The 16,276-nt window shown below is 40.2% G+C and overlaps 1 protein-coding gene across 8 annotated transcripts in view; it reads left to right on the top strand.

Moving 5' to 3' along the window:
- MYO5A (myosin VA) overlaps positions 1–15,101 on the top strand; it is a 205,588-nt gene extending 190,487 nt beyond the window's left edge. For all 8 annotated transcript variants that reach the window (XM_025295614.3, XM_025295612.3, XM_025295607.3 and 5 more), the window contains 6 exons: positions 853–942; positions 2,515–2,665; positions 3,845–4,127; positions 5,375–5,549; positions 8,368–8,448; positions 8,737–15,101. In XM_025295614.3, the coding sequence (XP_025151399.1) occupies positions 853–942; positions 2,515–2,665; positions 3,845–4,127; positions 5,375–5,549; positions 8,368–8,448; positions 8,737–8,889 (933 nt within the window). In that variant the 3' untranslated portion in view covers positions 8,890–15,101. The remainder of the gene's footprint in view (positions 1–852; positions 943–2,514; positions 2,666–3,844; positions 4,128–5,374; positions 5,550–8,367; positions 8,449–8,736) is intronic.
- Positions 15,102–16,276: the final 1,175 nt, after the last annotated feature.

The following is a 16,276-nucleotide window of genomic DNA, read 5'->3' as shown; positions in this document are numbered from 1 at the left end:
ATTGTTTAAAGATATAAAATGAGTAGCTACTTGGGACTTCCCTGGTGGTTAAGACTTCCACTTTCCAGTGGTTAAGAGTTCGCCTTCCAATGCAGAGGGTGTGGGTTGATCCCTGGTCAGGGACCAAAGATCCCACATGCCTTGTAGTAGAAAAACCAAAACATAAAATAGAAACAATATTGTAATGAATTCAATAAAGACTTCAGAAAAAAGTAAAATAATTTAAAAACTGTAAAAAGCGTTGCTTCTTGAACATAGCACTCTTGGAACATCCTTTTTTTTAAATTGAAGTGCATTTGTCTCGTGTCCTGTTTTGATTTAGAGATGTTGTCTGGCATGTGGCCCAGTACTGATGAAAAGCCAGTCTGTCCAGTGCTCTGCACAGGACTCCCTCCATCCCATGTCTGATTTGCTCCTCAGAAATTGTATCTTATTCACTGACAAGATTTTTAACCTAATCTGGGTTTTAGTGCTTCACAGTGTTTGTGATTCTCTTTTGTACCTTTAGTCCTTTCTTATTCCCTTCAGTAACCCCCAGGGAAGTAAGTTTGGGTAAGCTAGACTTGGTGAATTGTTTTCTACCTAAAGGGACTACTAAGCTAATATCAATGTAATGAATGGGCATCCCTTTCTAATGGCAAGAAAACAGATCCAAGCAAGGTAACAGCTAATGAATTCAGTGGTTGAATTCTATAGCAGCTGCAACATGAGGCTTTACAACTGTAAAGTGATTGATTTTTTAATTGTTGTTAATGGTAAGTGAAGGAAACGGGCCTTCTGGTATCTCTTCAGTTTTTTCAGGCTTTTATTTCCATAAGGAAAAAACTAATTTAGGCTTATTCTCTCTTTTAGAAAAGAGGTGATGATTTTGAAACCGTCTCCTTTTGGCTTTCTAACACATGCCGATTTTTGCACTGTTTAAAGCAGTACAGTGGAGAAGAGGTGAGAAAACCTTGATTACAAAACAGCATGCTATACTTTATCCGAACTTTTTAAGGAAAACATTTCAAGCACAAAATGTTTAGTCATTTGTTAATTTAGAAACCTGAATTCAGAAGTGGCTTGACAGTTTATAGCTCTATTTGACATTCATTATTTATGAAACTGACTTCGGAAGTGGCGTAGTTTCTTCGCTCTGAGAGTTTGTATTATGAGAAAGCACAGCAAAAATAAAATGAGCATTGGTCATTGAATAGTTATCACACTGAAACTTTTTGTTAAGATGTGAAAATGGGATTTTCAAGGATTGATATATGGAGCTGTTTAAAGAAATGAATCCATTATAGCTTTCTATAATACATTAAAAATGATCATGTTAAAAGATATCTCAATATGTTTCCAAAAATATGTTTTGCTTTTGCTTATAGTGATGTGTTCATCAGTTAGTTGATAGACTTCCTATTTCAAAACTACATATTTATAATTATTATTTGTTAATGGCTACATAGTATATATGAGACAGCCCTCACTATATATTATGTTGTTTAATTCTTACTTCTCTTTGAGGTCGGAATTCTAACCCAGTTTTACAGATGAGGAAACTAAGGCTCAAAGCAGTTCATCACTTTGCCCACATCCTCTCAGCCATAAGGAGCTGAGCTAGGATTTTGGGTCTGCCCACCTTCAAGAGCTTGTGCCCATAAATGCTGCCCTTCATGCCTCCCCATCCTTTGCTGTCAGGACAGGCAGAGAAGCTGAGCAGTGGCCACTTTCTGAGCACTCACAGGCTTGGAGCAGAAGACTGTCCTGGCAAATGATGGGAAATACAGTATGAATAAGATATGGCCCCTGAGCAGGCAGGACAGACAGACCAGAATCCCCCCGAAGGCCTGTTAAGTCCCCAGTTCTAGACCAGGTTGTCAAGTAAGTTGTAGAGAGGCAGATGCTTGAGTGTGGCCAGAATCCGTCAAGTAGGTAAAAGTACCTGCCTGTACAGTTGGCTTTCCGTGTTACCACATACCATCAAAAGATTCTGTTCTAAGCTTGGACTGAGAAGCCTGTATGAATACCATAAAATATAATAAAGGAAGATTTTTTATTTATTCACCAGTCTCTGTAGAAATGACCAATTATAAGAAAATTATGTATGTCTTTCAGGTACGGAATTTATAAGTAAGACTCTATTTAATGAACTGAAGTTAAGAGATTGGTATTGTACATAATTCAGTGTTTGGCAGTAAACCAGCTGTTTCATAAGTGAAAACACTCATTAATTTTTTTTTCAAATTGAGTTCCCCTATCTTGTTTCATTGACATTGCTGGTGGAAAGGCTTAAATGCTAGACTGCCAAGTTTAGATATTATTCAAATGCTAGTAAGAAGTGGAAGCAGGGACGTGATAGAAACAAACACACAGAATTTGGGAAGGATTATCCTGGCACTTATGTGGAGGTTGGATGGGAACTCTTAGGAGAAAGGTAAAAAAGAGCATGAGGATGTTGATCAAATGAGAGAGTTAAACAGACAGAAGACATTTTATTTCATGTATGTCATTAACTCTGCATTATGGCTCTAGGGCTTTATGAAACACAACACCTCTCGCCAGAATGAACACTGCCTCACCAATTTTGACTTGGCTGAGTACCGGCAGGTGCTCAGTGACTTGGCAATTCAGATCTACCAGCAGCTCGTGAGGGTGTTAGAGAACATCCTTCAGCCAATGATCGGTAAGTCCAGGGCATTGCTGACGTCCAAGTCTGTCTCGTGGCACATATGTCAGAGCATGTATTCATGTGGAGAAGGTAAAGTAGTAAGACTCAGTCTCAAAATTAGCTGGGGAATCTCAGAACCGCAGCCATGACTAACTGGGGCACAGCAAAATCCCTGCTTCTACGTGATGGAAATGGCAGGATCTATTAATAGTTTCCCTCTCTAATGTGTAATGCCTCTCTCTTAAGATTGGGTTATGCTTTATATCCAGCAGCATATCTCAGATCTTGTCCAGTTTTCAAAAACAAAAACACTTGAAACTTTCATCGAGGGCATTACTGCAGAGAACTTTCTAGGGACCCAACTAAAACTAAAGAGACTGAGAAGGGTTTGCAGATTACCTGATAGGCTATAGTAACAGGGCTGGAAAGCTACTATGGCAACAAGAACAGGGCTCAGACACTCCATGCTGAGTTGTTCATCTCATGGCCCCTGTAGAATCATTAAAAGCAATTTGGTTTAAAGTTGCAGTTTCTCATTGGATGAGCAACTGATCAGCGTGTGTGTCTATGTATATGAGATTCCATGTACCTCTCTTTATATGTGTGCACTCACTCTGGGTATGCATGTACATATCATGCCTCCTATATTCCTTTGGAAAGTGTAGCAGGTGTGAAATTGGAATTAGAGGGCATGTAAAACTTGCAGGCTGCTGATTTTGTGCGAAGCTGTTGAAGGAAGCTCAGGGCAAGGAAGGGCCCAGCTCTCTAGCCCCATGTGACTGCCTGCTCCCAAGACCACTGCCTGGTCTCCTGCTTTTCTTACTGCTTGATTTGTTTGCTTCTGAGGCTCGATACTACTGGAGAATGCTTATCTTTTCCCTAATTGCGTCTCTCTTAAAAACCTCTCTCTCAAAAATCCTCCCAAGAAACTTTACACATGTGCTATTAAGACTACTGTTTCATATTTTAGAAAATAATCCATTAAAATTTCATGGTAAATTTTTGCATTTAAGGATAATTCTTTCATTAAGTTTAAAATCCAGATGCCCTTTTATTTGTAGTTCCTTTTCCTTCTATTTTGATGCTCAAATCATTTTCCTAAATTGTGTGTGTGTGTGTGTGTGTGCGTGTGTGTGTGTGCATGTGCGTGTGTTTCCATCAGAATCTTCTCTGACGTATGAACTTCTCCTTTAGTCTCCGGAATGCTGGAGCATGAAACCATTCAGGGTGTCTCTGGGGTGAAGCCCACAGGGCTAAGAAAGCGAACCTCCAGCATCGCTGACGAGGGTACCTACACACTGGACTCCATCCTGCGACAGCTCAACTCCTTCCACTCGGTCATGTGTCAGCACGGCATGGACCCCGAATTGATCAAGCAGGTGGTCAAGCAGATGTTCTACATCGTGGGGGCCGTCACCCTGAACAACCTCCTCTTGCGGAAGGACATGTGCTCCTGGAGTAAAGGCATGCAGATCAGGTGAGCGAACTCCAACACCTGTCATGGCCTTCTCAGGCTGCCTAACTGTGTGCTGGGGTGCACGTGAGGCCCGGGCACCTGACGTCTGAAAACCCCCAGGTGGGCAGTAAGGGCAGACTGGGCATGGAGCCGTTCCTCCTGCCTGACTGAGCTTCCTCCACTGTCATTCGTGGTTGCTCCCAGCAGGCCTTCAGCCACTGCTTGTTGGAACCCGGCTGCATGTAAAGTTAACTCATTTGAGGGAGTAAATCTTTTACTGATGTTTGAAGTATGCCCCTCTCAGCTTTAAGAAACGCTGCACTCAGTTTTGTCCAATTGCTCCTCAGCATTACCTTATAAACATAACAGAATTATTTTTTTGGCAAATAATTTATTTTAAAACAGCTGGAAAATTCACCAAGACAGGGGGAAAGTATTTCTCCTCTAAAAGTCTATAGTTACTCAATCTTAGAAAATTTGACCTTCTTTCCAAATTTTCCATTCTGACTCATATCCACTGTAGACAGCAGTCAGAAGGTAATGCTTTCCACTCAAGTCATTGAATTTATTTCTCTGCACGCTCTGTTTATACCCACGAAGCCCCTCTTGGCCTGATTACTAAGTCCTGACTGTGGATGCATTTATCTGACTCCTGTTTTGCAAACCACTGTCACCTGATTGGCCACCTCTTAAAACCTCAGCATCTGTGTAGTTTCTGTGTCTCTCCCCATATTTTCTGTCTGCCTCTTCCTATGCCCCCACTGGCCCTTCTTGCCTACATCCCTAAACTTCCTCAGGCCACTACCTCATCATCCAGGCTCTTCCCTGAAAAGGGTCAGAGCACAGGCTCTAGGTGGGGATCTTATTGTATCCACTAGCTTGGAGTTTGACGTAAGGAACAGAGAGTAATTAGAGGATTATTAGTTCTCTCCTCTCAAGTTGTAAAAAGCTGGAAGGTGTTTTCTGCTCTGCTGTTTAATAAGGACACAGCCATACTACGTGTTCTATTTTTTTTTAAGCACACCTTATTTTATAACTTGCTATTATGGCTACATTTCTGTTTTCCATTAAAGAGAATTATAGTCTCTAGAATAATACTCACTCATATAATTATGATTATAAACCTGATTATTTATAGTGATAAATTTTTAATGATTTAAAAAACAGAATTCAACTGAAATTCCTAACAAAGCCATGCACAGAAAAATTAAGACATTTATGATAATTTTCGGTAAATTTGCATCCCCCTCAACCCTTTTTTGACATAGGTACAATGTCAGTCAACTAGAAGAATGGCTGCGTGACAAGAATTTGATGAACAGTGGGGCTAAGGAAACCCTGGAGCCTCTCATTCAGGCTGCTCAGCTTTTGCAAGTGAAAAAGAAAACAGATGATGACGCAGAAGCCATTTGTTCCATGTGCAATGCTTTAACTACTGCCCAGGTAAGGCAACTTTCCCTATTATAAAATTCATCAAAGGTAACATTTAGGGAAGTCACCAAGGCTTCTAGCTATTGCTCTTGTCTCTGAGCTAACTTCATCTGTGTCAGAGATGATATATATCAGTACTGTAGATCTTGAAGACAGGAGATTTTACCACAAAGTATATTTCAGTACTAGTCACACTCATGCAATTCAACATTCAGTAAATATTTATCCATTCTCTACACTCTTCTGTGTAACGTTCCAGCCACTCAGATAAAACCAGGAACAAGGCAAAGTTTCTGTTTTTATGGGGTATACATTCTATACATCCTATGGAGCTTGAACTCCAAAGAGTCTTGTATATTATTTGATAATTGAATGATTCTTTAGACTTATCTATTTAAGACAGATAATTCTTTTTTTAATTGAAATGTGGTTGATGTATAATATGATGTTAGTCTCAGGTATACTACTCAGTGGTTTGACATTTGCATACATTATGAAATGATAACCATGATAAGTCTAGCAACCATATGTCCCCATATAAGATTATTACAATATTATAAACCATATTCCTTATATTGTAGATTATATCCTCATGCTTTATTTACTTTATAACTAGAGGTTTGTACCTCTTAATCCCTTCACCTATTTTGAACGCCTCCTGTCCCTCCCCTCTGGCAACCAACTGTTTGTTCTCAGTATCACTTAAGTTGTCCCAGAGGTCTCTTAAAACCATCCTTATTTCTTTTCATTCTTTTTTCTATAAAGTTTCAGTGATTTGATTTACACTACTGTCTTCCATCTCACATCCACTCACTTGTATCATTTAGGCTACTGTTGATGCCTTCCAGTGTCTTTTTTTATTTCAGTTATTGTATTATTCAGCTTTTTCTGGTTCTGTGTATTTTCTAACTCTTTGTGAGTTCATCCCTACTTCCCCTGAGTACAGTGAGCATCTTTATGATCATAACCTTATACTCTTTATCAGGTGGATTGCTCATCTCCACTTCATTTAGTACTTCTGAGGTTATGTCTCATTCCTTTGGTTGAAACATATTCCTGTCTTCTCATTTTTCCCCATTTTTTTTTTCCCTATGCATTAAGTCAGCTGGTTACATTTCCCAGTCTTAAAGAAGTGGCCTTATATAGGAAACATCCTGTGGGACTCAGAAGCATGCTGCCCTCTGGTCGCCAGAGCTCTGTGCCCAGGAGTACCCGCTATGTGGGCTGTATAGGCCCTTCTGTTGTGACAGGGCCACAGTAGTTCTACTGTGGGCTCCCTAGTGGGCAGGGTTGGCCCCTGGCCTGGTTGGCTGCCCCACTCTGCTTCCTTTGGTTTCTGCTGCCCCATGTTTTGGTGGGACCAGCTCCTAGCACAGCTGGCCACAGAGCTAGGGAAACCCAGGGCTGGTGCTAGGCCCTTGGTAGGTAGTTAAGCCTGAGCACTAATAAGCTAGTGGGAGGACTCCAAATGTTGCTGAGGATCAGTAATTAATCATTCAGGGAAAGTCTTGAGTTTAAGGCAGTGAAAAGATGGGAAGGGCCTTGGAGGACAGTGGCCACAGCATGAGGCAAGGCACAGGCATAAATATGCCCACTTTTCTTTTGCCGAGTTATTTTTGTGCTGACTTTTGGATTTTTTTAAATGTTCATCACTTATCTCAAAACATAGAAATCTTACATAGGTTACACATAGAATATATATAGAAAGTAATTAGCTGAATACTCAGGATACTGATAACTATTGTTACTTTGAGAGAATGAGAGCATGAAAGTGGGAGTACTTTTACTTTTCATGATTTTTCAAATTTATATTGCTTCTTAAAATGTACAGATATATATTCAGAGTTCAGTTCAGTTCAGTCGCTCAGTCGTGTCCGACTTTTTGTAACCCCATGAATCGCAGCACACCAGGCCTCCCTGTCCATCACCAACTCCCGGAGTTCACCCAGACTCATGTCCATCGAGTCAGTGATGCCATCCAGCCATCTCATCCTCTGTCGTCCCCTTCTCCTCCTGCCCCCAATCCCTCCCAGCATCAGAGTCTTTTCCAATGAGTCAACTCTTCGCATGAGGTGGCCAAAGTACTGGAGTTTCAGCCTTAGCATCATTCCTTACAAAGAAATCCCAGGGCTGATCTCCTTCAGAATGGACTGGTTGGATCTCCTTGCAGTCCAAGGGACTCTCAAGAGTCTTCTCCAACACCACAGTTCAAAAGCATCAATTCTTCGGCGCTCAGACTTCTTCACAGTCCAACTCTCACATCCATACATGACCACAGGAAAAACCATAGCCTTGACTAGACGGACCTTTGTGGGCAAAGTAATGTCTCTGCTTTTGAATATGCTATCTAAGTTGGTCATAACTTTCCTTCCAAGGAGTAAGCGTCTTTTAATTTCATGGCTGCAATCACCATCTGCAGTGATTTGGAGCCCAGAAAAATAAAGTCTGACACTGTTTCCCCATCTATTTGCCATGAAGTGATGGGACCGGATGCCATGATCTTCATTTTCTGAATGTTGAGCTTTAAGCCAACTTTTTCACTCTCCACTTTCACTTTCATCAAGAGGCTTTTGAGTTCCTCTTCACTCTCTGCCATAAGGGTGGTGTCATCTGCATATCTGAGGTTATTAATACACTTTTATTGTAAAAATTTAAATAATAAAGGTAAATGTGCCTTCAGAACAGCTCCCTCTCCCATCTTGTCCTAACCAAGCCCTGAGTAGAATTGAAAACAATAGGCAAAGATCCTTTTCGTTTTCCTGATTAGAGGTACCTGGAATGTATGTATTTGATAATATGCTAAAAATTTTGATCATTTTATTTCCCCCAGATTGTCAAAGTGTTGAATTTGTATACACCGGTTAATGAGTTTGAAGAAAGAGTTTCTGTGTCATTTATTCGTACTATACAGGTAAGATCTCCCAGGCTTCCTTTTGCTTCAGTTTACCAACACAGTCATTTGGATGGAAATTTTATAATTTATTGAAGGATAATGCAGTTTTTACTACATTATTGTATCATTTTCATAGTGCATTAATTTTTTGATAATATCTTATTGTGGAAATGAAGTGATTTTAAAACAAATATAAACATTTGTCATTCATTGAGGGGTTTTGGTAGAATTTTGTCTAAAAAAAAAATAAGTTTATAGATTCAAAGAATTGATGTTCTGTTTTTTTTTTTTATTTTATTTTCTCAGATGCGTTTACGAGACAGGAAAGACTCTCCTCAACTTCTCATGGATGCAAAACACATCTTTCCTGTCACCTTTCCCTTTAACCCCTCTTCCCTTGCGCTAGAAACCATCCAGATTCCAGCCAGCCTGGGCCTGGGATTCATATCACGGGTCTGAAAGTGATATCAAGGCAAATATTGACAATACATTTCTTGCCTGAAATAAGAACCCATTATTTCAAGTGAGCTACTGAAAACACATTTTAAAAGATAGTACTTATTATCTCCCAAATAAGGGATTATTGACTAGAACTGCCCCTAGAATACTTTTCATCATCTTGGAAAGAAAGATAGGTTCCTTTGTGCCGTGTTACCTTCATAACAACACTTGTCCTTGGTCAGTTAGGTGTCTGCCATTGACGTGCAGGTGAATGATGGAAGAAAAGAAAAACGTGTCTTCAGGTGCCAGCATTTATTTTAAATCCTTATCACTGCATCTAAATGATATAAAAAACCTGAATTCCAGATATGAATATGAGCTGTTTTTAAGAAGGCGCCATCAAGGAACCTCCTGTGTGCTAACTGGAAGAACTGAAAGAAAAATCACTGAGTACATATCATACCAGCTTAGGAATCAATTATGTTGATAATGTCAAACTGGAACAAACAAATAAATTGACATTATGTAAAGTAACTGGATAAGTAGCTCCCTTCTATGTGTCCCTATGATGTAGAGATATTAAGAGAATGTTGGTTTGCTTAGAGCATGGAAGTCCATTTGTACTGCAGTTTACTGAGCATTTTAAATTGCTGCTACATACTATGTTCTTTAAAATGTAAGTGATATTCATATTAGGCACTACAACAATAAGCTTCTCTTTTATCGACTCTGTTTACAGTCCAATCAGATTAGTTTTAACTGGATTACATGCACATATCTACAGATTCACCCGCACAGCAGCAGACACTGGGAAGTCATGTAGTAATGTGACACAACGTTTGACATTTAGGGATAGGACTAGGCAAAGTGGTTATTGTTGATGTCATTTATTCAGGATGTGTTATATTGATGTGCTCATTAACTTTCCCTGGGTGATATCACATCAGGATACAGTGTTCTATGAAGTGACTTATTTTTAGTTACCAGATCTGATTCCTGCAGTGCATATTTTCAACCCTGACAGGTTTTCTTTCTTCTTAATTTATTAAGAATTAATCTCAGTATCTAGAGAGGATTGTCAGAATATTCATGATTCAGGTCTTGAAATCTTGATTCTTTTATAAATTATGCAAAAGAAAGTATATAATAAATAATTGATTCCATTTTTTAGGCTTTGCAACTTCTATAAATGTTCTCAGTACCACTAGATATTTTAAAGAGCATCATATTAGAAATACTTTGACCTATATAAAAATATAAGGAGATTGCTGAATTTTACAGAGGACTTGGTTTAATAAGACCCAGATTCTATAAGTTTTCATTCTGACATCCTAAGTAAACATATTCTCCATTTGTCCCACAAATCTTAAACAATAAATGTTTCAGATTGTGCAAAAGCAAATTCTTAGCTTTCACTAGAAACTCTGGTTCGGAATTACAATCATAGATTTGTATAAATTAACTGTTAGATGATCTATTAAATATGTGCAATATTATTAATGGAAGTAAAACATTTTCAAATCAGTGATAAATATTGTTATTAAAAGATAAATACTGTCTGTTAACTTGTTTGAGCCTCAAATTCCTCATTTATACAGTAAGAGTGTTAGACAGCCAGTTCCTAAGGTCCCTTCCACTTCTGAAGTTCTCTCCTCGGCGTGCTTGGACCACAGAGAAGTGAGCTGCAGGTATTCGGTAAGGTTAGCCTAGTGTTTGGAGCACGTTAATTTTGCGGGATTAATAAAATGTAAAATCATAGGTTTATGAAGCTATAATGTTCCTTAAATGAATATGATTTATATTCATGCTTTTAGAAATTTAGTTCAGGTAATTTTTATTAAATTGTGTACTGCTGTATTCAAATTGGATACATTTATTCATTTGCAAAATCAAGCAAAAATGCTACTTCAGACTCTCTCAGTTTTCCCTGGTTGTCAATGTGGTTTTCAATAACTTTTGAAACCACCTACTTAGTACTGAATGTGTCAGAGTCTAAGAACATAGATGGGACTTGGGTGGGAGAGATGTCCCCTCAAATGCCACTGTGATTGTAGGCTCCCCTACTGAAACCCGGAAATCCTCCGAGGCCCTTTCCCAGGTTAGTCCTGCGCAGCGTGTTCCACGCACACCCTGAGTCCTGTCGGGTCCTCAGGCTCACGCTCTAGCTTCCACTGCCACTGCAGCCCTTTCTTTCCCACAGACAGCTTGTATCCTGAGGCATGTCTGCTCTGGGCCTTTCTCTCTCTCCTATCTCCCATCTTTCTGCTACAAAGAGCCTGTATTCCACACCCAAGCCACAGGCTCTCCTGTTCAGGGATGGCCACACAAATATTATGCTATTTTAGGGCTCCAGCTTCCTCCAGGGTCTATCCAGAACCCCAGATGGGGATCTGAATTAATTTCTCTTAGTGGCCTGAAGATCTTTAGTCACAACAGAAATACCTTACAACTACAGAACTCCAAATCTTGGTAAGTCATTCTGTGTCCTAGTTTCTTGGAGATGCAACAATATTCTGCTGACTGTGGGTATCCATGGCCTCTCTGAGGGCTTCTCACCTTTCCCTCTGTCCATTCACACTTTATTACCCAGCCTCAAACAAACCTCTGCCAGCCTCCACACCATCCATCCACTCACTTATCCATTCATTCTTTCCCTTCCTTCAGCCATGTCAGGTATCCCCTCAACTGTCTACTCACCTGCTCTGACTATGCTGAAGGCTGTGGTGGAGTCAGTCTTCAGCTGTCCCACCGACCTGCCTGAGGACTTCCCTTCAGGCCAGTTTTTACATGAGTTCTCACTGTTCTTACTTCTCTGCAGTACTTCTTAGCATTACCACTAATACGCTTGTTCATAATTCCAACATGACACACTATAGGAACTCAAAGAAAGAGTTCTCTGAGAAAACAATTCACTGTCTCAATAGCCACTTCTCAATAGTCTCTTCCCCACTCACCTTACATGGAGACTGAGCTCACACCTTGGAAAGCAAACCTGAAAACTTAGAAGCAGTTTCCCTTCTTGTACCTTCTCTCAGGTTAAGGTTTTGCTCTGCCTGAGAGAAACTATAATGAAGGGGAAAGATGAGCAAGGGGTAAAATCCATGACGTGTAGCTTCATGGTTCCTTCCGAAGTTGTGAGAATTCCCCGTGCACCTGACATTTCTTTCCTCAATTGCAAAAGTACAAAAATATGTATTCCAAAGCCAACTGAGAGGAGATTTGGGGATTTGGGTCAGTTTGCCTCATTTGCTTTATTTCATTCATTTCAATGGATAATTGAAAATTGCCTCTTTCTGCGTAAGTGATGATTCTGTATAATATAGATCAAAGCTTTTAGTAACACAGTTTAATAATTTATTTGATTAGAATTTCAGTAGAGTGGTGGTTGTGAGAAATGTCTTCCCTGGTAACCCTAGGTGAAGGCGCACCTGGCACCATCCTGAGATGCCCTCATATTCTCTCTTTCTCTCTGTCTTTCTCTTCCACACATACACAGTCTTCAGTAACTTCAACTGTTTCACATAAAACACAGGAAAAATGTCACGCTTGAAGGTGGCCCTTCAGTTCTCCTAGTGAAACGGCGTGTAGCAACAGTACCTTGTGCCTGGCCATCTTTGCTCCAGCTCACGTGCTCTGGTACCTCATTGTGTCCTCACAGCAGCCCTGGAAGGTGGGAGGGTCGCTACTGCCATCCTTGTGTGTGTGAAAACTTGAGACCGAGATAAGGCCAGTGACTTGCCTGACTAAGGTTGCCTAGGTTGCCCAAGCTGTGCCATCATTCCACACTCAGCAGTGGCAGTGAGAGCACCTGTGGGGCAGAGACTTGAGAAAGTCCCCAGATTCCATTTTGTTCCTCCTGGTGCCCGTGGGCTGCCCGGGCCCAGCACAAGGTACTCTCTTTCTCTATCAGCGTTGGCTACTGGCCTATGGGAGGTGAATAAACGCTGAGCACCAAGTTCTTGGTGCTGATCACATGGGATGCCTTGTGCTATCCTTCTTGTCATAGTCACCAACTATAACTGGGCTTCCCTTGTGGCCCAGCTGGTAAAGAATCTGCCTGCAATGCGGGAGACCTGGTTTGGGAAGATCCCCTGCATAAGGGAAAGACTACCCACTCCAGTATTCTGGCCTGGAGAATTCCATGGACTGTATAGTCCATGGGGTCGCAAAGAGTCGGACACGATTGAGCAACTTTCACTTTCACCAACTATAACTAGGTTTGGCTTTTGTAATAGATCAGTGCCCCACCCCCACCCCAGGAGGGTGCAGGACTCTGTTTTGGTCATTATTTAGTAGCAGGCTGTCCCAGCCTGACAGGAAATGGAGAGAGCCTCCCAACAGTTAAGAAGAAGGTCACTGTCAACACACAGCCCTCAAAGTCACTACGAGAGCCACCAGGTAAGCTAGCTGAGCAGCCTGGAGAGAACCTGAGGGCACAGGCCAAGTTCCTGGGTCCCTTCTGAGGGCTGCATACCAGGCAGGCCATACACAAGTCTTTGTGTGTTTGAACATGGCAGTGTGTGCATGCTGCCAGTGTTGGCTTTGGCGCCAAGAGGTTAGGGAGGCACTGTGTATGCATAAGGGCATTGATTTCTTCTCAGGCTGTGCTGTGAGGGCCACCTTAACCCCTGCTCCCTTCCTTCCTAGAGCTGCCTTAAGTTCTCTGGAACTCCTCCTCTGTAAGGGGAAGTCTTGCCTGGAAAGGTATCTTGCCCTGTTTCTCAAGGTGTGAGGGTGTGGGTGGGCATGGCCTCCTTTCTTCCTTCCCAGTCTGCATGACCGTCCCCTCCTGTTCCTTCTTCCTTTGCTCCCATTTCCAAACGGGTATTGGAACTCTGAGGCAGCAACAACCTCAGAGCCAATGAAATGTAATCTTAGAGAGTGTTTCCTGACTTTGGGGGGCTCTGTGTTACAAGTAAGCAAATGAACATATGAAAGAAATATAGAGATAATTTAGATTCTTGGTAATTCTTAAATGGCTTGTTCCCCACTGAACTGACATTTTCTTAGGCTAAAGGGTATAATTGTAAAACCTTTCATGGACATTCATTAAAATTTTTTTTAAGAACACTTTACCCATATCAAAACTGGAGTGAAAATAGGAAACAGTGCTATAATTCTAATTCATTGTATTATCCTAAATTAAGTCAAACTGAGATTACAATAGATGTCTCAATAGATCAGAAACTGGAAAGCACTATGTAAAATATCTGCCAAAATGTTTTATACATTTTTTATTTTATAATTTGGTCTAGTTAAAATGCTCATTAGCTCAATTTAATGGGTGTTACTAGATTCATTAAGATGTCTAAATATGAATACCATTTCCTTAGTATTGTAATGTTGCTTGAAATATTTGACAGAAAACATTTCTTTTTAGAAAAATGTTTTTTGAATTGAAGTTTATGTACAATTCAATGCTTAGTAGGTCAGTATACATTTTCATGACATTTTTCAGAGTCAATAGTTTTAAATATCTTATTGTTATTATATGTTATAAAAACTTAGCCTACATTTCAGGGTCTCTACAACACTTGAGCCATTTAATTTTTCCAACATATGCTGAATTTTTCCTTCAAATGTGGATATATGTGTTATAATCTATGATCCTAATTGTGAATTTTTGCGAAACCCAGGAGTTATGTTGATTTTCTTGTGTCCTTGGAGAATTTAACTTGCTCTAACAGTGTTGCATAGAAATGAACTTATGACATTTAATATTACTTTAATTACTAACTTCAATTGTCAACTTACTGTGAAATGGATATGTCTTTTAACTACCATGGCATTGAACATTGCAGTTTTTCTTTTTCCTTGTTGGATCTGGAAAAGGAATTCTACTTTGACCTACATGGAAAAACATGATCTAGTTAATCTTTGAAAAGTTCTTAAGTGAAATATTCCTCCATGAAAAAGGAAGCAAAAGTACTGAGAAGTGAAAGGCATTATCAAACAACACTAGTTTTAAACTAAACCCACCCCAGCATATCTCACATGAAATTTAAAAAAATAAGTTAATAATGCACCTCATGTCAACAAAAGCCTTTGAAACATGGGTTTTCACTAGATACCACCTAGTGCTAAGATGAAAACCAAAACAATATCAGATAGACATTTATGCTCTAAATTTGTAGTTGTCTGGTGTTGTACTTAGTAAATGTGTGTCATTAATGCTGTATTCTCCTATCTATTAAAGAAAACTATTCAAATAAAGATATGGATGTAAAGGATTTTTTTAGTGTCATAAATAAACCCACATCACATACACCAACATAGATCACATTTGGGGCCATGAAACACACCTTTAAAATTTAAAAGCCTAACACTAAAAATCAATGACAGAAAGACAGCTGGAAAATCCCCAAATAATTGGAGATTAAACAACTTCACTTTCACTTTCCACTTTCATGCATTGGAGAAGGAAATGGCAACCCACTCCAGTGTTCTTGCCTGGAGAATCCCAGGGACGGGGGAGCCTGGTGGGCTGCCGTCTATGGGGTCGCACAGAGTCGGACACGACTGAAGCGACTTAGCAGCAGCAGCAGCAGCAAATAACACATGGATCAAAGAAGAAATCTCTAGAGAAATTTTAAAATATTTTGAACTAAATATAAGTGAAAATACAGGTTAAAAATGAATCGATATACAAGAACAGAAAAAGACTCATAGACAAAGAAAACAAACTTCAAAAAAAGAAAAATCTCTGTTTCAGTTCAGTTCAGTCACTCAGTCATGTCCAACTCTTTGTGACCCCATGAATGCAGCATGCCAGGCCTCCCTGTCCATCACCAACTCCCGGAGTTCACTCAAACTCATGTCCATTGAGTCGGTCATGCCATCCAACCATCTCATCCTCTGTCGTCCCCTTCTCCTCCTGCCCTCAATCTTCCCAGTATCAGGGTCTTTTCAGATGAGTCAGGTCTTTGCATCAGGTGGCCAAAGTACTGGAGTTTCAGCCTCAGCATCAGTCCTTCCAGTGAACATCCAGGACTGATCTACTTTAGGATGGACTGGTTGGATCTCCTTGCAGTCCAAGGGACTCTCAGAAGTCTTCTCCAGCACCACAGTTCTAAAGCATCAATTCTTTGGCACTTAGCTTTCTCTATAGGCAAACTCTCACATCCATACATGACTACTGGAAAAACCATAGCCTTGACTAGATGGACCTTTGTTGACAAAGTATTTGTCTCTGCTTTTTAATATGCTGTCTAGGTTGGTCATAATGTTCCTTCCAAGTGGTAAGCATCTTTTAATTTCATGGCTGCAGTCACCATCTGTAGTGATTTTGGAGCCCCAAAAAATAAAGTCTGACACTGTTTCCCCTGTTTCCCCGTATATCTGCCATGAAGTGATGGGACTGGATGCCATGATTTTAGTTTTCTGAATGTTGAGTTTTAAACCAACT

This window comes from Bubalus bubalis, chromosome 11, assembly GCF_019923935.1.
Source record: "Bubalus bubalis isolate 160015118507 breed Murrah chromosome 11, NDDB_SH_1, whole genome shotgun sequence".
Taxonomy (NCBI): domain Eukaryota; kingdom Metazoa; phylum Chordata; class Mammalia; order Artiodactyla; family Bovidae; genus Bubalus; species Bubalus bubalis.
The sequence above is the reverse complement of the archived record's forward strand: the minus strand, read 5'-3'. Positions and strand labels throughout refer to the sequence as shown.